Consider the following 19,910-nt stretch of genomic DNA (forward strand, 5'->3'; position numbering starts at 1 on the left):
CCCTACCACAGTGAGATCCTACCCCCTGCAAATACATTTTGGTCTACCCCAGTGAGATCCTACCTCCCAGCACAACCACCTTGGTCTACCCCAGTGAGATCCCACCCCCAGCACACACACCTTGGTCTCCCCCTGTGAGATCCCACCCCCAGCACACACACCTTGGTCTACCCCAGTGAGATCCCACCCCCAGCACATACACCTTGGTCTACCCTAGTGAGATCCCACCCCCTACACATACACCTTGGTCTACCACAGTGAGATCCCACCCCCAGCACACACACATTGCCCTACCCCAGTGAGATCCCACCCCCAGCACATATACCTTGGTCTACCCCAGTGAGATCCCACCCCCTGCACACACACCTTCGTCTACCCCAGTGAGATCCCACCCCCAACTCACATACCTTGGTCTACCCCAGTGAGATCCCACCCCCTGCACATACACCTTGGTCTACCCAGTGAGATCCTACCCCCTACACATACACCTTGGTCTAACCCAGTGAGATCCCAGTCCCAGCACACACACATTGCCCTACCCCAGTGAGATCCCACCCCCTGCATATACACCTTGGTCTACCCAAGTGAGATCCCACCCCCTGCACATACACCTTGGTCTATCACAGTGAAAACCCACCCCCAGCACACACCATACAATTACAGTATGTGAGAATACAAACTTAGCTTGAAGAAGGTCAAATGAAAGCAGGCTGCATCTACCCATCTAAACAAAGCTTTGGAAAACATTCCACTGGATGAGGACAGCAGGTGACCTTCTTGTGTGTCCTCCCACTTCCAGCACTGACTGCACACTGTCCATACACAGACAGATCTTCCTATGAGAAGACACTGACACTGAGCTCCATGTAGAAGCAGAGGTATGGGGGTAGACCAAGGTGTGTGTGCAGGGGGTGGGATCTCACTGGCGTAGACCAAGGTGTATATGCAGGGGGTGGGATCACACTGGGGTAGACCAAAGTGTGTGTGCAGGGGGGGATCTCACTGGGGTAAACCAAGGTGTATATGCAGGAAATGTACATTGTATTAGGATGCTACAGTTTTTGGGGTAAGCGGTGTCATGCATGACGTGGTGGTCCGGGGGATTCATCCTCCACGCACATCACGTCAGGCATCATACCGCTGAGCGAATGTATTTATTTCTGAATGTATTTATCGTATGCTTGGAACTGTATTGCAATGTGGTGCGCTGCGTCGCAGTACAGGGTGAGATGTACCCCGATTACAAGTAACATGTTGTTTTTGATGCTTCTGCTATAAAAGTATATTTTCAATCAAAAAAAGGTGTATATGCAGGGGGTGGGATCTCACTGGGGTAGACCAAGGTGGGTGTGCAGGGGGTGGGATCTCACTGGGGTTCTCAAAGGAATGGAGATGTGAAAAGAAGTCGGTAGGAGATTCCGGTCATGCGACTTTGGTGGGCTCTCCTCCAATCACAGAGCTCTCTGCTGTGGTAACCAGGGAGAACTCCATGAACCTTTTCAGGATCCGTTTTATGAATGGGCTGCAAAATTCAGATCCTGGCATTGAGATATACTGCTGAATATAATGGGGAGCGGATATCTTCTCTTTATTATAAGTCATCTCTGAGAGTTTAAACGCTTTTACCGAAGCCCTATAGCAGAAATACTGCTACAGGGTGGCAGAGGTGCCCAAAATCACATATACAGTATATATGTGTGTGATTTTGCATTTCTGGGTAGGGGGCGTGTGCAAACCACACGCATGCCCTACCTGCGTCGTCATTTGCGGCCACTGCTGTCAATCACTGGGCCTCGGCCAGTAATCACTCGTCTGTGCTTGGTGATTTCCGAGGATCTCCAACGGGGAGGAGGACTTTTTTGTTTACTAACAGTTCTCGTCCCTGTCAGCACACTGCACAGCACAGCCATCCACAGCAATGTGATTACACTCCCAGCACACAGTTAACCCTTTGATCGCCCCTCATGTTAACCCCTTCCTGCCCAGTGCCATTAGTAGTTTCAGTGCTTTTTTTTAGCACTGATCACTGTATTCTTGTCACTGGGGATGTCAGTGACACCAAGTCAGTTCCCCCCCAGTGTCAGAATGTCCGCTGCAGTCCCGCTACAAGTCGGTGATTACGCCATTACTAGTAAAGATGAAAAAAAATACCAGTACATATATCACCATTTATAGATGCTATAACTTTCCCGTAATCCAATTAATTTACACGTATTGGGATTTTTTTCAGCAAAGACACGGAGCAGAATACATTTTGGCCTATATTCATGATGAAATTTGATTTTTTAAAAAATTTTAATAGACATTGGGACATAAAATGTACAGATTTGAGTAGATAAAATGTGACCTGTAACAATATGTAATCCTAAGAGTAGTTTCAGTCCTTGTCATTGGGGAAATGAGGTGTTCAGGGACAGATGGTCATCAATTAGCACCTGAAAAGCCTGGCTTCCTCTGGAAGTGACACCTTGGTGCTAATAAGATTTTGTCACCTTCTGGGGAAACCAGGAAGGAAACGGCTGGAGACAAGTTGTCTCCCTGACATGGGGAGCTCTAAAAGAATATAAATACATCAAAGGGGTATGTTTCATCCCTCATAAAAGCTAAAATATTAATTGCAGAGATGAAAATACTTCCTTCTGATGGGGAACTCTGTGGGTCACATCGACATATTTGTGGATTAGGTAGAATACCAGGAAAATGCAGGAAATGGTTAGGCGGCGCTGGATTGCGACAGTGATTGGTACTGTCACGATCAGACTGATGCGCTAGTGTCGGAAATCCAATGCCCGACTTGGTGATTCAAGCCGGTCTTGGTCCGATTGAGCTTGGGCAGTTCGGCACGTAGAACATCCTGTGGGCAGGTACAGGAACACCCCCCAGGGTCAATTGGACCAAGTCTGGCTTGAATCACCAAGTTGGGGATCGGATTTCCGACACCAGCGCATCAGTCCGATTGCACTGATAGGTGGCACTGATTGGCAGCAATGATAGGTGGCACTGACTGGCATTGATAGGTGGCACTGACTGGCACTGATAGGTGACACTGAAAGGCAGCTCAGATGGGCATTGATGTGCACTGGTAGGCACTGATATGTGGCATTGATATGGAACTGATGGGCACTGGCAGGTGGCATGGATGAGGCACTGGTAGGTGGCACTGATGGGCATTGACAGGCATCACCGATGAGCACTGAAAGGCAGCACTCATATATGGCACTGATAGGTGGCACTGATAGGCGGCACTGACTGGCACTGATAGGCAGCACTGACTGGCACTCTTAGGTGGCACTGATAGGCGGCACTGAAGGGCACTGATAGGCGGCACTGACTGGCACTGATAGGCGGCACTGACTGGCACTGTTAGGCGGCACTGATAGGTGGCACTGACAGGCACTGATAGGCAGCACTCACTGGCACTGTTAGGCGGCACTGACTGGCACTGATAGGCAGCACTGACTGGCACTGATAGGCGGCACTGACTGGCACTGATAGGTGACACTGAAAGGCAGCTCAGATGGGCACTGATATGTGGCATTGATGTGCACTGGTAGGCACTGATATTTGGCATTGATATGGAACTGATGGGCACTGGCAGGTGGCATAGATGAGCACTGATAGCTGGCACTGATGGACACTGACAGGTGGCATTGCTGGGGCTACACTGATCATCAGGGCAAACTTATCATCAGTGTCCTGATGATCAGTGTAGATGTCCCCTCTGAGGAATGCCGATTACCGGCTCTCCTCTCCTCTGTCAGTGTGACAGCTCGTGAGGAGAGAACTGCCGATAACCAGCATTTCCCTATTTACATGCGATCAGCTGTAATTGGACACAGAGCACCGCCGATCGCCGCGCTGCACACTCCCGGAGCCACGCATGCACGATTATAGAGTGGGAGGACATCATATGACGTCCCCCCAGAATGAGAGAACCGCCTTGCACCTCTCATTACCTTATATGGCGGGAGGGAGGCGGTTAATAGCAAAAAGTCAAAAATATAGTTTTTTTTTTCTCAAAATTGTCGGTCTTTTTTTTTTATAGCGCAAAACATAAAAAATGCAGACTATCAAATACCATAAATAAAGAAAGCTCAATTTGTGGAGAAAAAGGACATACATTTCATTTGGGGACAGTGTTGCATGACCGCGTAATTGTCAGTTAAAGTAACACAACACCACAACGCAAAAACTAGTCTAGTCAGGAAGGGGGGGAATCCTCTGGAGGGCGATTTGAGGGGAATCCTCTGGAGGGCGATTGGGGGGGGAATCCTCTGGAGGGCGAGGGGTTAATGTCTCCATGTTGTCTTTATCAGGAGTCACAATGATGGATTGGAGGGTCACCGCGACCAGTATCAGCGCCCGGATCTCCTGCACTCCTCAATGTCCCCAGACCTGGAGATTTATTGTGCAATGCTGTGCCGAGCCGTATTATTCTGGATCCTGTAACACGTCATATGGTGAAAGTGTGACATTCATCGATCTACAGCCGGTCTCTCTGTATAGAATACACACCAACATACTTATAGACCAAACAACATACAGTCTGGAGATCAGAGATATCAGGACGGAGGAGTCAGGTGAGAGAATGGTCTGTTCTTATACAAGTATTGTCGGCTCTGATATCAGCCAACACTGGACACAATACTCAGCCCCGTCATTTATCATTTGTCCTAAAGGAAACCTGTACTGAGGGAAATACAGAAGCTGCCAAATCCTGAAAATATTCATTGCCTGGCTGTCTCTGGATTTATTTTCTAAAATAACTGAGAAGGAAATACGAGTTGTGATTCTAGTGTAATGTTCAGTCCAGGTATACTAAAGCAAGATCAGGAATGGCAACCTCCACTTTATCCAATGACACGTTTCCTTTATGAATTTATCTGTGTTTTCCTTCAATCAACAATTACATCCAGATGTCCATTATACTGTATATACAAATGTTGTCCTGACACCCACCAATCAGATTAACCTGGAAAATGGCAGTTTGATTCTGATTGGTGGCTGTGGTGAAATAAAGACTCTCCTTAAATAAAGTGATAAAGGTGGATGACAGAAGGATATTCAGCACATGGAAGATGATATCAGAATATAATGGGGGTCTAGCAGATAAAGGCACAGGCACAAATGTCTCAGCATCATGTGCAAAGTGAATGTCTTCCCAAATACCCGTCTTCTTCAGTAAGTGTGTACCAATTCATGGCCAGCCTTGTTCCTTCGGTTCCTCCCTTATTACATGGCTCCATACACATGGGATACTTTCCCAAAGGATGAGGTCACTTAGAACAAATTAAAATAATCATGTGTAGCCCTACCTCCATAGGAGTTACATAGTTTTGGGTCCCCCTATGGCAGTGATGGCGAACCTTTCTGAGCCCGAGTGCCCAAACTGCAATTAAACTTGAATATTGAGGTTTTAGTTTAGAAAAAAACAACTCATACAGTTGTCCGAAATAATTAACATATTTTGTCTTAAAAGAAAAACACAATAATAGAGCTTTCAATAATACAAATAGTTTTTTATTAAAAAAAAAAAAAACTTCTACATGTATTTTTCCAAATGACTCTGTCAAGGTTTCTTGGAATGATCTTCCACTATGTTTTCAGTTTTGCTTATTTTTGCTGCGCTCATTTTTTGGTGTTCAATACTTGGAGTCTAGAAAAACACAAAAATAACAAAAATGATTTACTAACCCCACCCATATAAGATATGTCTGTGAATGTTCTCAAAATATGGCTATATACAAGTCTGTATGAAAGCAACTTACATTTTTGTAGACAGATATAGGCATTGCCATGATTCTGTGGAACAACAAGGCTTGCTGTGCCCAAGTATGAAATCGTCATGGATACCGCCGTGCCGCAGGTGACACCGCTCTGCTGGGTCTGGAAGCCAGCTGTGTGTGTGAAGGATCCAGAAGAGATGGCTGGTATGCTCAGGAGCCAGGTGTCAGGCACAATGACGTCACTGGACAAGCTGCAACTAAGTTCTGAGCGTACGCATTGATGATGGCTGCTGGGGGGTAGCAAGCCACTCGAGTGCCGACAGAGAGGGCTCTGTGTGTCAGCTGTGACACGCGTGCCATAGGTTCACCATCGCTGTATAGTATAGTAATGGCACAGCCATGAAAACACGCATTTTCATGACCTTGCATCCAGGAGTCAGTAACTAGTTCTTTAGTTTGTTTTTTTTGTTTCTTATTAAATTGGTTAATAACTTGGATTGGGTAAGGGATGTGTGGGATACTCAGTGGAACCGAGAAACCGAGGACAAATTTCCTGGAACTATTTACAAGTCTTCACCGCAAAACAGTTTCTTTTGGCGATCTAGCCAGTGTCACCTGTTGTACCACCTCAGACCCCAGATAAATCCTCTTCTTTACCCAGCTGTCTGGAGGAATCCCTGAGCAGAGGATCCGGAGTTAAGAGAAACAGTGCTGGGTGGAAGGTTAATCCAGCTCCCCACTAGAGTGCCTTCTTCCCCTTTCTGTCCCAGGGGGTGCAGGTTTACTCACGCATTCCTTGCGTGGCTGGTTGGTTGTTGGCTGCTACCAGGCCTTCTAGCTGGGTCGCTCCTTTCCTGCTACATAGGTGGTCCTCTCTCTGGGGACCGGTAAAGGTCTGAGCTTTCCTCCTTCCCATCTCCACTGCTTGTAGGTGAGCCCCTCCCCATCTGGGATCCTCCTAGGCTCCTGCCTTCAGCCTCTCATCCTCTCTGTCTTCCACCCTAACTCTCCAGCTGCTGAGCAATCTCTCTCACTTTTAAGGGTTGTGCTGGCTCCTTGTTAAGCCTCCTGTTAGGGATTGGCCAGGATCCCTCAAAAGTGCAGATCAGCCACTCCTCAGATCCACCCACTGCTTCTAGACCTTTCTCCAAAGTTCAGGAGCAGGGGGAAATTCCAGAGGGCTGGTCTGCAGAGCCTCTCAGCTCTGACCTTAATTTGACCCATGCTAGCTATCACACCCAGGCTGCTACTCAGCCCTCCTCAATAACAATTGGAGTCTAGCTCCCCCTAGCTTACTAGGAGGGTGCTACTCATGTAAATTGAGGGGTCTGGTGGAATAGAAGGAATAAAAGCAGGATCTGGTGGAACAGAAGGAATAGGAGAGGGGTCAGGTGGAACATAAGGAATAGGAGCGGGGTCTGGTGGAATAGAAGACATAGAAGTGGGGTCTGGTGGAATAGAAGGAATAGGAGTGGGGTCTGGTGGAAAAGAAGGAATAGGAGTGGTGTTTGGTGAAATAGAAGGAATAGGAGTGGGGTCTAGTGGAAAAGAAGGAATAGGAGTGGTGTTTGGTGAAATAGAAGGAATAGGAGTGGGATCTGGTGGAATAAAAGAAATAGGGGCAGTATCTGGTGGAATAGAAGGAATAGGAGTGGTGTCTGGTGGAATAGAGGGAAGAGAAATGGGGTCTGGTGGAATGGAAGGAACAGGAATGGTGTCTGGTGGAATAGAGGGAAGAGAAATGGGGTCTGGTGGAATGGAAGGAATAGGAGTGGGGTCTGGTGAAACAGAAGGAAAAGGAGTGGGATCTGGTGGAATTGAAGGGATAGGAGTGGGATCTGATGGAGTAGAAGGATTAGGAACAGAGTTTGGTGAAATAGAAGGAATAGGAGTGGGGTCTGGTGAAACAGCAGGAATAGGAGTGAGATCTGGTGAAATAGAAAGAATAGGAGTGGGGTAAGGTGGAACAGAAGGAATGGGAGCAGGGTCTAGTTGAATAGAAGGAATAGGAGTGGGGTAAGGTGGAACAGAAGGAATAGTAGTGGGGTCTGGTGGAATAGAAGGAATAGAAGTGGGATCTGGTGCAATAGAAGGAATAGAAGTGGGGTCTGGTGGAATCGAAGGAATAGGAGCGGGGTCTGGTGGAATAGAAGGAATAGATGTGGGGTCTGGTGGAATAGAAGGAATAGGAGCGGGGTCTGGTGGAATAGAAGAAATAGGAGCGGGGTCTGGTGGAATAGAAGGAATAGGAGTGGGTTCTGGTGGAATAGAAGGAATAGGAGTGGGGTCTGGAGGAATAAAGGGAACAAGAGTGAGGTCTGGTGGAACAGAAGGAATAGGAGTGAGGTCTGGTGGAATAGAAGGAATAAGAGTGAGGTCTGGTGGTATAGTAGCAATAGAAGCGGGGTCTGATGGAATAGAGGGAATAGGAACGAGGTCTGGTGGAGTAGAGGGAATAGGGGCGGTATCTGGTGGAGTAGAGGGAATAGGGGCGGTATCTTATCTGGTGGAATAGAAGGAACAGGAGCGGTGCCTGGTGGAATAGAGGGAATAGGAATGGGGTCTGGTGGAAATGAAGGAATAGGAGTGGGGTCTGGTGGAGTAGAAGGATTAGGAGCAGAGTTTGGTGAAATAGAAAGAATAGGAGTGGGGTCTGGTGGAATAGAGGGAGTAGGAGCGGGGTCTGGTGTAGTAAAAGGATTAGGAGTGGGGTCTGGTGGAATAAAAGGAATAGGAGTGGGATCTGGTGGAGTAGAGGGAACAAGAGTGAGGTCTGGTGGAATAGAACAAATAGGAGCGGTTTCTGGTGGAATAGAAGGAATAGGAGCGGGGTCTGGTGGAATAGAAGGAATAGGAGTGGGATCTGGTGGAATAGAAGGAATAAGAGCGGGGTCTGGTGGAATAGAAGGAACAGGAGAGGAGACTGGTGGAAAAGAAGGAATAGGAGCGGGGTCTGGAGGAATAAAAGAACAGGAGAGGGGGGCTGGTGGAAGAGAAGGAACAGGAGAGAGGGGCTGGTGGAAGAGAAAGAATAGGAGTGGGGTCTGATGACAGTGGCATAGCTATAACATCTGGCTCCTGGGGTTGGGCATTTTTTTCACTTCTCCCCCCCAAAAAAATGGTATGTGGTAATAAAATATGCCAAAACTGTGGAAGTTGTCAGATCTCTTTCCTAGTCCAGGGACTCCATGCTCCCCCTCTCCTAGTCCAGGACCTCCAGACATCCCATTTTCTAGTCTGATACCTCCAGGCACCCCCTCACCTAGTCCAGAGTCTCCTTTGTCCCCCCCCCAATCCAGGGTCTATACCACACCAATCCACTTTACCTAGCCCAAGGCCTCCTCTGCCACACCCCAAGTTCAGGGCCTCCTCTGCATCCCTTCCTCAAAGTCCAGGGGTGCCTCTGCCATGCCCCAAGTTCAAGGCCTCCTCTGCACCCCTCCCTCCAAATCCAATGCCTCCTCTGCAGCCCCCCAAAGTTCAAGACCTCTGCACTCCCCCTCTCAAGTCCAGGGCCTCCTCTGCACCCCCCTGCTAATCCAAGTAATTTGCCATGCCAACCCTCCTTTTCAAGTCCAGGGCCATCTCTGCCCCCCCCCAGTCCAGGGCCTCCCCTGCACTCCCCTTTTAGTCCATGGCCTTCTCTGCACTTACTTCTTAGTCCTGAGCCTCTTCTGTACCCCAACCCCTAATCCAGGGTCTTTGTCATACCCACCCTCCCCTTTATTGGTCCATGGCTTCCTTTGCACCCCCCCCCACCCCACAGTCCAGAGCCTCCTCTGCACTCCCCCCAGACCAAGACCTCCTCTGCACTCCCCTGCTAGTCCAGGGGCATCTTTCTCTGTTTAATACTTCCATATTCTGGTTCTGTAGATGAGTATGGGGGGGATGGATGCTCTGACCTCTGTGTACATGGACAGTGTACTGGAATTTATTGCATTTATTTATTTTTCTTCATCCAGTGCCAGGGAAACCTGAAATAATGAAAGTTCCATCAATGAAAAACAACATAATAGGATGGAAGTTGTCTGAGGAATGGGGAAAAATAACTGGATTCCAGGTAAGATAATCCTACATTTTGTATATTTTAACCTCAATTCCATATTGGACAGTTACTGTTTACCTGTTGAAAACAAATCTAAAGCTAATGACTGAGCCAATCTTCTTTGACTTTTTTAAGTGAATGTGTTTTAAAAATGAATTGTAAGTTTTTTTGGTAATATAAAGTAATTACAAATAGACATTTAATACAGAGTGTACCCATGACACAAGATTCCCAGAGCACTGTGGGTTATCTAAGGAGAGAACTCAGCACTAGCTGTCTACTTTCAGACAGTATATCTCTGAAACCTTTGGTGGAACTGTTTGGAGGGAGGGGGAGGAGTCACTGCTCAGACTCCTTCACTTGTGTCTGTTGATTTCAGCTTGAACTACTGAGCTCTGTAAACAACAGACTCTTGTCTACAAAGTATTAGAGGATTTGTAAAACAGTATAACTTTGTTAAAGATGAACTTCACCCCAGTGTGTGAATATTTAAAAGCTAGAAGCAACAAATGATGTAGCTGCTGCTTTTTAAGAAATAAATACCACCCCAAGAATGTCAGTTCTGTCTTTCCTGCAGCCAATTCTTCTCTGGGATTTCACAATTCCACAGCATAGCAACATTTCAGGAATAAAGAAATCCCATCTGTAAACCAGGATTGTAAACAGCACAATGAGATGTTACACGTTTATATATTCTGCTGTTCTACAAATTGTCCACCAATGTAGGCCACCAGCTCTGTCCAACCAATAGGTCTTCTCCTGATGGGAGTGAAAACACAGACCACGATTCATAGAGGCCAACCAATACACACAGATAAAGCCACTGTTATAACATCTGGAACAGAGCCTTGTCCATTCCTGACGGAAAGATCTTCACATGACTTTCATTGCTGGTCAGCAGACATCTCCTTCCAGAAAAATCCCACCAACCAGCTGTTTGTACACCATTGCTGAGAATCCTCCCCAGCCTTCCCTCCTAAATCCCTCTGCTTTTCAAAGGGCTCTGCATTGTCCACGAGCAGCCCGGGCTTGGAAGCCCAATAAGAAACAATGAAATTCTGAGGTTGGCCATCGTTGTGCCAATGACAGCTGAGCAGATCTAAAATTTTCACAGTTCGGCTCACCTAAGTCTGAAGGACAATAATCTGGCCCTTTGTTTAGAAATTTTGGAGACTCCTGTGATAGACCGACACAAAAGTGGGACATAATTGTGAAGTGGAAGGAAAATGAGAAATGGTTTCCAACATTTGTGACCAATAAATCTGTGAAAAGTGTGGCGGCATTTGTATTCAGCCCCCCCAGAGTCTATACTTTGTAGGACCCCTTTTGGCTGCAATTCCAGCTGCAAGTCTTTTTGGGGATGTCTCTACCAGCTTTGCACATCTAGAGAGGGACATTTCTGCCCATTCTTCTTTGCAGAATCCCTCAAGCTCTGTCAGATTGGATGGAGGGCGTCTGGGAACAGCAATTTTCAGGTCTGGCCACAGATTCTCCATTGGATTTGGGTCTGGACTGTGACTGGGCCATTCTAACACATGAAGATGCTTTGATCAGAACCATTCCATTGTAGCTCTGGCTGGATGTTTCAGGTAGTTGTCCTGCTGGAAGGTGAACCTCCATCCCAGTTTTAAGCATTCTGCAGACTATAACAGGTTTTCTTTTAAGATTGCCCTGTATTTGGCTCCATCCATCTTCCCATCAACTCTGACCAGCTTACCTGTCCCTGCTGAAGAAAAGCATCCCCACCACATGATGCTGCCACCACCATGTTTCACGGTGGGGATTGTGTGTTCATGGTGATGTGCAGTGTTAGTTTTCTACCACACATAGCGTGTTGCTTTTAGACTGTAAAGTTCCATATTGGTCTCCTCTGACCAAAGCCCCTTCTTCCTCCATGTTTGCTGTGCCCCCCACATGGCTTCTCACAAACTGCAAACGGGACTTCTTATGGCTTTCCTCCAACAATGGCTTTCTTCTTGTCACTCCTCCATAAAGGCCAGATTTGTGGTGTGCACGACTAATAGTTGTCCAGTGGACAGATTCTCCCCCCAGAGCTGTGGATCTTCACAGCTCCTCCAGAGTTCCCATGGGCCTCTTGGCTGCTTCTCTGATGAATGCTCTCCTTGCCTGGCCTGTCAGTTTAGGTGGACGGCCATGTCTTGGTAGGTTTGCAGTTGTGCCATACTCTGTCTATTTTCAGATGATGGCTTGAACAGTGCTCTTTCCAAAGCTTGGGATATGTTGGGAGATGTTCAAAGCTTGGGATTTTTTTTATAACCTAAGCCTGCTTAAAACTTCTCCACAACTTTATCCCTGACCTGTCTGGTGTGTTCCTTGGCCTTCATGATGCTGTTTGTCCACTAATGTTCTCTAACAAACCTCTGAGGGCTTCACAGAACAGCTGTATTTATACTGAGATCACATGACACAGAGGGAGCCTTTATTTACTAATTAGGTGACTTCTGAAGGCAATTGGTTCCACTAGATTTTAGCTAGGGGTATCAGAGTAAAAGGGGCTGAATACAAATGCCGCCACACTTTTCAGATATTTCTCATTTTCTTTCCACTTCACAAATATGTGTCACTTTGTGTTGGTCTCTCACATAAAATCACAATAAAATACATTGACGATTTTGGTTGTAGCATAACAAAATGTGGAAAATTTCAAGGGGTGTGAAGACTTTTTCAAGGCACTGTATAGAGCATAGAGTATGCCAATGTATTTAATTTATTATAAGAAACCATCTGAGTAGTGTATTTATTCATTGTTTTTCAGAGGTCACCTGACGTTTCCCAGGTCTTTCCCATTCTCAGGAAAAGATTTGGGGGAGGAGTTTCTAGTACTCTGCTGATGTATGAATCTGTGTCCGCACAGAGCTGATTGGTGCTGTACCAGTCACAAGACATTAAAAAACTGTTTCAGTATAGAGAATCAAAATAGATCATGAATTGCTACAAAGTGTTTTAAAGTGTATTACAAATCTATATTTAAAAGAAAATGTTGATTTCTTTTATTTGCGATAACATGGTGTAGGCTGAGTTTAAGTTGTCTGACAATAGCGTTCACATTGTTCAATGTAAAGATATCAGGGGGAGGTTCTGCCAATCACAAGCTGTGTCATGCCCCTCCAACCTTTGTATAAGGTGTGTATGTGCTGGGAATAGCAGGGAGGTGAAGACTCCATCAATCACCATCTAATATCCCATCCCTATAGTGTTTAGCAGGGATATGGAGGAGGGAGGGAGGGGAGTGTCATTTACCACTGTGTATACTCCCACATGTGTAACTCTATAGTCACATGGGCTGCACAAATAAGAAAAAGGAGGAAATGAAGAGCTTAGAAGGGGACTGAAATTTGAGCATGCTCAGTAGATGACAGTAGCTGGTGTGCATTATCTGAGGCTGCAGCGGGGACACAGAGAAGGAGGGAGGGACAGTGAACAGCAGGATCAACCAGGCTTTTTACAATCTACAGGAAAACGAATGCTCTAGTAGCAGAGTATGCACACAATGTAATATAGCATGTTTCCATTGATTTGGGTTTAATGACACTGTAAGTAATGTTTAGGTCAGGGCTCAAAATTTCCACTCGCCTGCTCACATTTGACGAGTGGAAATAACATGGGGTTGTGTCCCAGACACAATGCATCGATGGAGGAACACTCTTTCTCCCCAGTCAGCAGGGTCTTTGCAGATTGTCCCCTCCACAGAGCACCAATCAGAAGTGGCCAGATCTTCCAGCCCCCTCCCTGAATGCCTGGCGGAGCGGAGTTGGGAAGAGCTCAGGGCACACATGACATACTCCCTGCTCTCAGTCTCTCCAGGGCCCCCGCTCCTCCTCATCCCCCTGGCCCTATGTGTGTTCCCTGTGTGTGTGCTGAGGCTGGGCCCAGAGGGGAAACCTTTTGTGGGGTCCCGGGCTGGATGCCCTCATCAGCCTCCCATCAGATACTTCTACATCCAGGCAGTGGACTGTGCAGGATTGCAGCTCACCTCCTCCCCATGTAATGATTGGGTGCTCATCCCAACCCAGGTGATCCATGGATCCTCCCAGTACAGACAGCATGGAATTTTTTTTTTAATCAGAAGCCAAAAGATTTTTTTTTTCCTGAGCGCTGGTTCACACCACTTGCAGTGTGGGAAATATGCGTTTCTGCGGGGACTCTGATGGGGGACACTTATTTTGCTTTTATGTTTACATTGCCTCATGTTAATATTGTTAAAGTTGTTGCTAATATTTAGTTGTAACTTTATTCTGCATAAAACATGACAAAGTGTCATTCATGAGATAGTTTATGAGGACGTGTTTATTGGGTGGGATTAAGCGTGCGGCAGGGTAGGGGTTGGGTGGGATTAGGGGTGGGGCAGGGTGGGGCAACTGGTGGTGAGCAACTCTTAAGGCCTGGCTAGTAGCTCAGGACTTGATATTTTGAGCCTTGGTTTTGTATACAATTGTTGGTACATTAGCTACACTACATTTGTGGTCAGTGAGAGAACGGGTCCATCAACCTGGAGGTAATTGGGAAGAATTCATGGTACAATGGTGGTCAGTGGATAGAATTCCCCCATTTACATACAGTTATCATGATCAATGGTGTTACCTGCCAAAATAGAGAAGAAACTCTGCTGGCCCCATGCTGCTGGTTCTGGTACCATCAGGTGAGAGTTTATTCCACCACTGCTAACCTCTCACTCTCCTGAGGATCCCCCCCCCCCCCCCACCTTCCTGACCGGGCCATTTTTTGCAAAACAGTACTGCGTTACTTTAACTGACAATTGCACGGTCATGCAACACCGCACCCAAATGAAGTTTACGTCCTTTTTTTCTCACAAAATTGAGCTTTGTTGCGGTGGTGATCGCCTGTACATTTTTTATTTTTTGTGCTACACCCTGTTCCAAATTATTATGCAAATTCTATTTAAGTGTCACAAAGATGAAATATTTTGTTTTTCAGTGTAACTCATGGATGGCATTGTGTGTCAGGGCTCTTTTGATCACTGAAAACAATCTGGGACACCGGAGATAATTAGATTGGCCGGGGAGCCCAATTGAAGGAAAAACTACTAAAGGACGGCGTTCCACATTATTAAGCAGAGCGCCATTTTCAAGCAATATGGGGAAGAAAAAGGATCTCTCTGCTGCCGAAAAGAGTGAAATAGTTCGATGCCTTGGACGAGGGATGAAAACATTCGATATTTCAGGAAAACGTCAGCGTGATCATCGCACTATGAAGAGATTTGTGGCTGATTCAGAGCACAGACGGGTTGGTGCAGATAAAGGCACATTGAGGAAGATTTCTGCCAGATCCGGGCATCGGATCAAGAGAGCAGCTGCTAAAATCCCATTACATAGCAGCAAACAGATATTTGAAGCTGCTGGTGCCTCTGGAGTCCCACGGACATCAAGGTGTAGAGTCCTCCAGAGTCCTGCAACTGCGCATAAACCTTCTATTCGGCCACCACTAACCAATGCTCACAAGCGGAAACGGCTGCATTGGACAGAAAAATACATGAAGACTCATTTTCAAACAGTCCTGTTCACTGATGAGTGCCGTGCAACCCTGGATGGTCCAGATGGATGGAGTAGTGGATGGTTGGTGGACGGCCACCCTGTTCCAACAAGGCTGCAATGTCAGCAAGGCGGTGGTGGAGTCATGTTTTGGGCCGGAATCATGGGAACAGAGCTGGTCGGCCCCTTTAGGGTCCCCGAAGGTGTAAAGATGACCTCTGCAAAGTATGTGGAGTTTATGACTGACCACTTTCTTCCCTGGTACAGAAGGAAGAACTATGCTTTCCGTAATAAAATCATCTTCATGCATGACAATGCACCATCTCATGCTGCAAAGAATACCTCTGCATCAATGGCTGCTATGGGGATAAAAGGAGAGAAAGTCATGGTGTGGCCTCCATCCTCTCCTGACCTCAATCTTATTGAGAACCTTTGGAGCATCCTCAAGCAAAAGATCTATGAGGGTGGGAGGCAGTTTACATCCAAACAGCAGCTCTGGGAGGCTATTCTGACATCTTGCAAACAAATTCCAGCAGAAACTGTCCAAAAACTCCCAAGTTCAATGGATGCCAGACTTGTGATCTGCTATCAGATAAGGGCTCCTATGTTACAATGTAACGTGACCGCTTCAAATGGTTACAAAGTTACAATGTTGTTAGAAGTTTGATTGAAATAGCTTTTGATTTCAGTAAATTTGCTGCAAACACAACAAATGACAATTTTCAGTTCTTTACAACCTAGAAAGTGTTTTGAAACTTCCTGTGCGGAATAATTTGGAACAAAAATCCTGTTATCATTAGGAGGTTTGTTCAATAAAATGTGAATTGTCCTCTTATAGTTGTAACCTGAGAATTCTGCCGACTGTTATTTACATCAATTATTGAGGGAAATTAGAAAAATATCATTTGCATAATAATTTGGAACACGGTGTATATGCAAAAAAAGACTGACAATTTTGAGAAAAAAAACATTATATTTTGGACATTTTGCTATTAAACATGTCCTGTAAAAAAAGTTTAAAAATCAAATTTCTTCATACATTTTGGCCAACATGTCTTTGCTAAAAAAAAATGCCAATATGTGTAAATTAATTGGTTTACATGAAAGTTATAGCGTCTACAAATGGCGGTATAGATATTTGGGATTTTTTTTTTTCTACTAGTAATGGCAGCGATCAGCGACTTTTAGCGGCAGACTTCAGACGGGCCTGGACATGTGCTTTCCTGAGCAGAGGGACTTTGCGGGCACTGCAGGATTTCAGTCCTTGTCGGCGTAGTGTGTTACCAATTGTTTTCTTGGTGACTGTGGTCCCAGCTGCCTGGAGATCATTGACAAGATCCTCACGTGTAGTTCTGGGATGATTCCTCCCTGTTCTCATGATCATTGACACTCCACGAGGTGAGATCTTGCATGGTGCACCAGACCTAGGGAGACTGACACTTGTTTTGTGTTTCTTCCATTTGTGAATGATTGCACCAACTGTTGTCACCTTCTCACCAAGCTGCTTGGCCATAGTTTGGTAGCCCAGTCCAGCCTTGTGTAGGTCTACCATCTTGTACCTGACATCCTTGGACAGCTCTTTGGTCTTTGCCATGGTGGAGAGTTTGGAATCTGATGGTTTGATTGCTCCTGTGGCCAGGTGTCTTTTATACAGGTAACACAATGAGATTAGCAGCACTCCCTTTAAGAGAATGCTTCTAATCTCAGCTTGTTACCTGTATGAAAGACACCTGGTAGCCAGAAATCCTGCTGAATGATAGGGGATCAAATCCTTCTTTCCCTCATGAACATGCAGATCAGTCATCATTTGTTAGACGCATTTCTGCTGAATTTGTTGTTGTATTCTGTCTCTCAGTGTTACACCGAACATTCCATTGTTAGACCGATCATTTCTGTGTGAGGGGCGAACATTCAGCATCAGCAGGGGAGCAAATACGCATTTCCTTCACTGTATGTGCTATAGGGAGGTCCTCAAGAGGCTAAAGGAACCCCTACCAACCTATGGAGGAACCTTGGTTCAGAAAGGCTGCTTATGATAAACCATAACGCTCTCTACATCCTCCGCCAGGGATGCATCTTGTATTACATGTTACCAACATTAAACAATTAAAAAATATATACAGGTGTACCTCGGTTTACGAATTTAATGCGTTCTCCGGGACGTTTCATATTGCGAAAAATTCATAAACCAAAATGCGGTTTCCCATAGGAATGCATTGAAAACCAATGAATCCGTTCCGGAGGTCAGAAAAATGTTTAAAAAGTATTTTATCTGTTCAAAACTCTTTATAAAGTGCACTTTAAAGGCATAAATACTAGGGATGCACAGAAATTCCATCCACCAAAACATATCAGCCGAAAATAGCTCTATCGGCATTCTGCTGATAGGAAAAATGCAGCCGATACAGGAGACCGTGTGTACTGCAGATGTGAGGGGGGGGGGGGGTGAGAAAGGCAGGAGAGGAGCAGTGTATGTGTGACTGGCTGTCACTATAAAAATATATAATCCCCCTGTGCTCCACTGGTATGAACAAACACAACCCCAAATATATACAAGCTGCTACCACCTATTCCCAATACCATAGGATGTATGACATAAAAAAACAATATTGGTGAAGCGCTTTACATGAAAAACTAAATAAGTAGGTGCAATGATAGAAAAATACAGTGTGGGCACTTTATATGTGTTTTTATATCATTGCACCTACTTGTTTCGTTTTTCATGTGAAGCGCTTCACCAATATTGTTTTTTTATGGCTGTCACTATAGGTCCGTGCCGGTTTTTAAATGTAATTACTGGCTTTTTCTTTTCTTCACTATAGCTCAGAGATTCAATCGTTACATTCCCCCCGGATAAAAGAAACAAAGTTTCCTTTTAGTTTCTTTCCCAAGATAAAAGAAACAAAGTTTCCTTTTAGTTTCTTTCCCGAGATAAAAGAAAGTTTCCTTGAGCTCCGGGGAAAGTGACAGCTAATTCTGTGAGCTATAGTGAAGAAAAAAAAAAACGGCAATTGGATTTAAAAATCGGCACCGACATACACTTCATGTTACGAAAACAAATTGTAAAAAATTTATAAACGGAGGCGTTATTTTCAATGGATTTTCTTTCGTAAACCGAACATTACGTAAAGCTCATAAACTGAGGTACACCTGTATAGTAAATACAAGCATTGACCTTAAGGCTCGGTACGCACTACTGTGACCTGAAAGTTGCACGACTTATGGTGCAACTTTGCCAGTGATATGCTGGCAATTTGATGCGACGTGAGTATGATTTTTGGTGCGATTTGATGCAACTTTGAAGTGACTTTCTTGCCATGCTTGTGTAATCTTCCTGTAATGTCGGATCCAAATCACATCAATATAGATGAGGGTCCGACTTGGAGACATCCATGTATCCAAGTAGGATAAATGTCGACTTGAAGTAGTTACAGGAACTTTTTCTAAAGCGACTTCAGTCATGCTAAAGAAGACCGCTTTCATTGACTAACATGGAATTTCACATGTCATGTGACTTAGGATCTCACAAGTCAGATCCCAAGTTGCCGCAATGTGAAAGGAGCCTAAATCATCACAGATTTCCTTTTTTGGGTTACTAAATAGAACTGATTTACTTATTTATTGTATTTGTTATGCGGTGATAAAATGAGTGACATAAGATATAACCTATGAAATGATTCCTTGTAGATGAATATCTCAGCCTGGAGGGATTACAATGTGTCCTTTGCTGTGGATGAATCTCTCCAGTTTCCATCCAATGTGACGGAATATAAAATCCCCCTCCAGTATGGAACCAACTACACCATCACCCTCCGAGGATTCACATCAGCCGGAGCCGGGGACGTCACAATCCAGCACATTGAGACTGATATTGGAGGTGAGTACACTGGCAGACATGGGAGTTGGGAGCCATTAGGTAGAAACATTATTATTTATATATTTATATCAGCGGGATGTTTGATGTTGTGTCACAATGGAAGGTTCACCTCTGACACCAATCTGCTGCAGAGCCTTGATGATCGGCTATAGGGTATGGGGGTCATGGACAATCCCATTTATTAAGGAGACCATTTCTTTATGGATCAATGAGAGTGTAGAGGGTGAGGGTTATATACTAAAACTGAAAGGTTCCAAATCTGGTGCAGAGACTTGATGATCAGCTATAGGGTATAGGGTTCATGGACAATCCCATTTATTAAGGAGACCATTTCTTTATGGGTCAGTGGGAGTGTAGACAGTGAGGGTTTTTTTACGAAACCTGAAGGGTTCCAAATCTGGTGCAGAGCCTTGATGATCAGCTATAGGGTATAGGGGACATGGACAATCCAATGTATCAAGGAGACCATTCTTTATGGGTCAATGGGAGTGTAGACAGTGAGGGTTATTTACTAAAACTAAAGGGTTCCAAATCTGGTGCCGCTCTGCATAGAAGACAGTCGGCTTCCAGGTTTTATTATCAAAGCTTATTTGAACAAGCTGAAGCTGGAAGCTGATTGGCTGCCATGCAAAGTTGCACCCGATTCCGTGTGCTCCAGTTTTAGTAAATCTCCCCCAATGTGTCTGGAGAAGAGCTGGAGAAAAGGCTTTATAGATTTCAGAACACCTGAGATATCCACTACCAGACTGGAG

General features: G+C 45.4%; 1 protein-coding gene across 1 annotated transcript in view; it reads left to right on the top strand.

The window, feature by feature from the left end:
* Positions 1–19,910, top strand: part of LOC149438005 (receptor-type tyrosine-protein phosphatase kappa-like) — a 197,632-nt gene that overhangs the window by 85,117 nt on the left and 92,605 nt on the right. Inside the window, exons 5-7 of the mRNA XM_089660339.1 lie at positions 4,317–4,580; positions 9,689–9,786; positions 18,969–19,158. Of these exons, the coding sequence (XP_089516465.1) occupies positions 4,317–4,580; positions 9,689–9,786; positions 18,969–19,158 (552 nt within the window). The remainder of the gene's footprint in view (positions 1–4,316; positions 4,581–9,688; positions 9,787–18,968; positions 19,159–19,910) is intronic.

The sequence above is a fragment of the Staurois parvus genome, unplaced genomic scaffold (genome assembly GCF_062004578.1).
Source record: "Staurois parvus isolate SC_StPar_1 unplaced genomic scaffold, SC_StPar_1.0 ptg001227l, whole genome shotgun sequence".
Taxonomy (NCBI): domain Eukaryota; kingdom Metazoa; phylum Chordata; class Amphibia; order Anura; family Ranidae; genus Staurois; species Staurois parvus.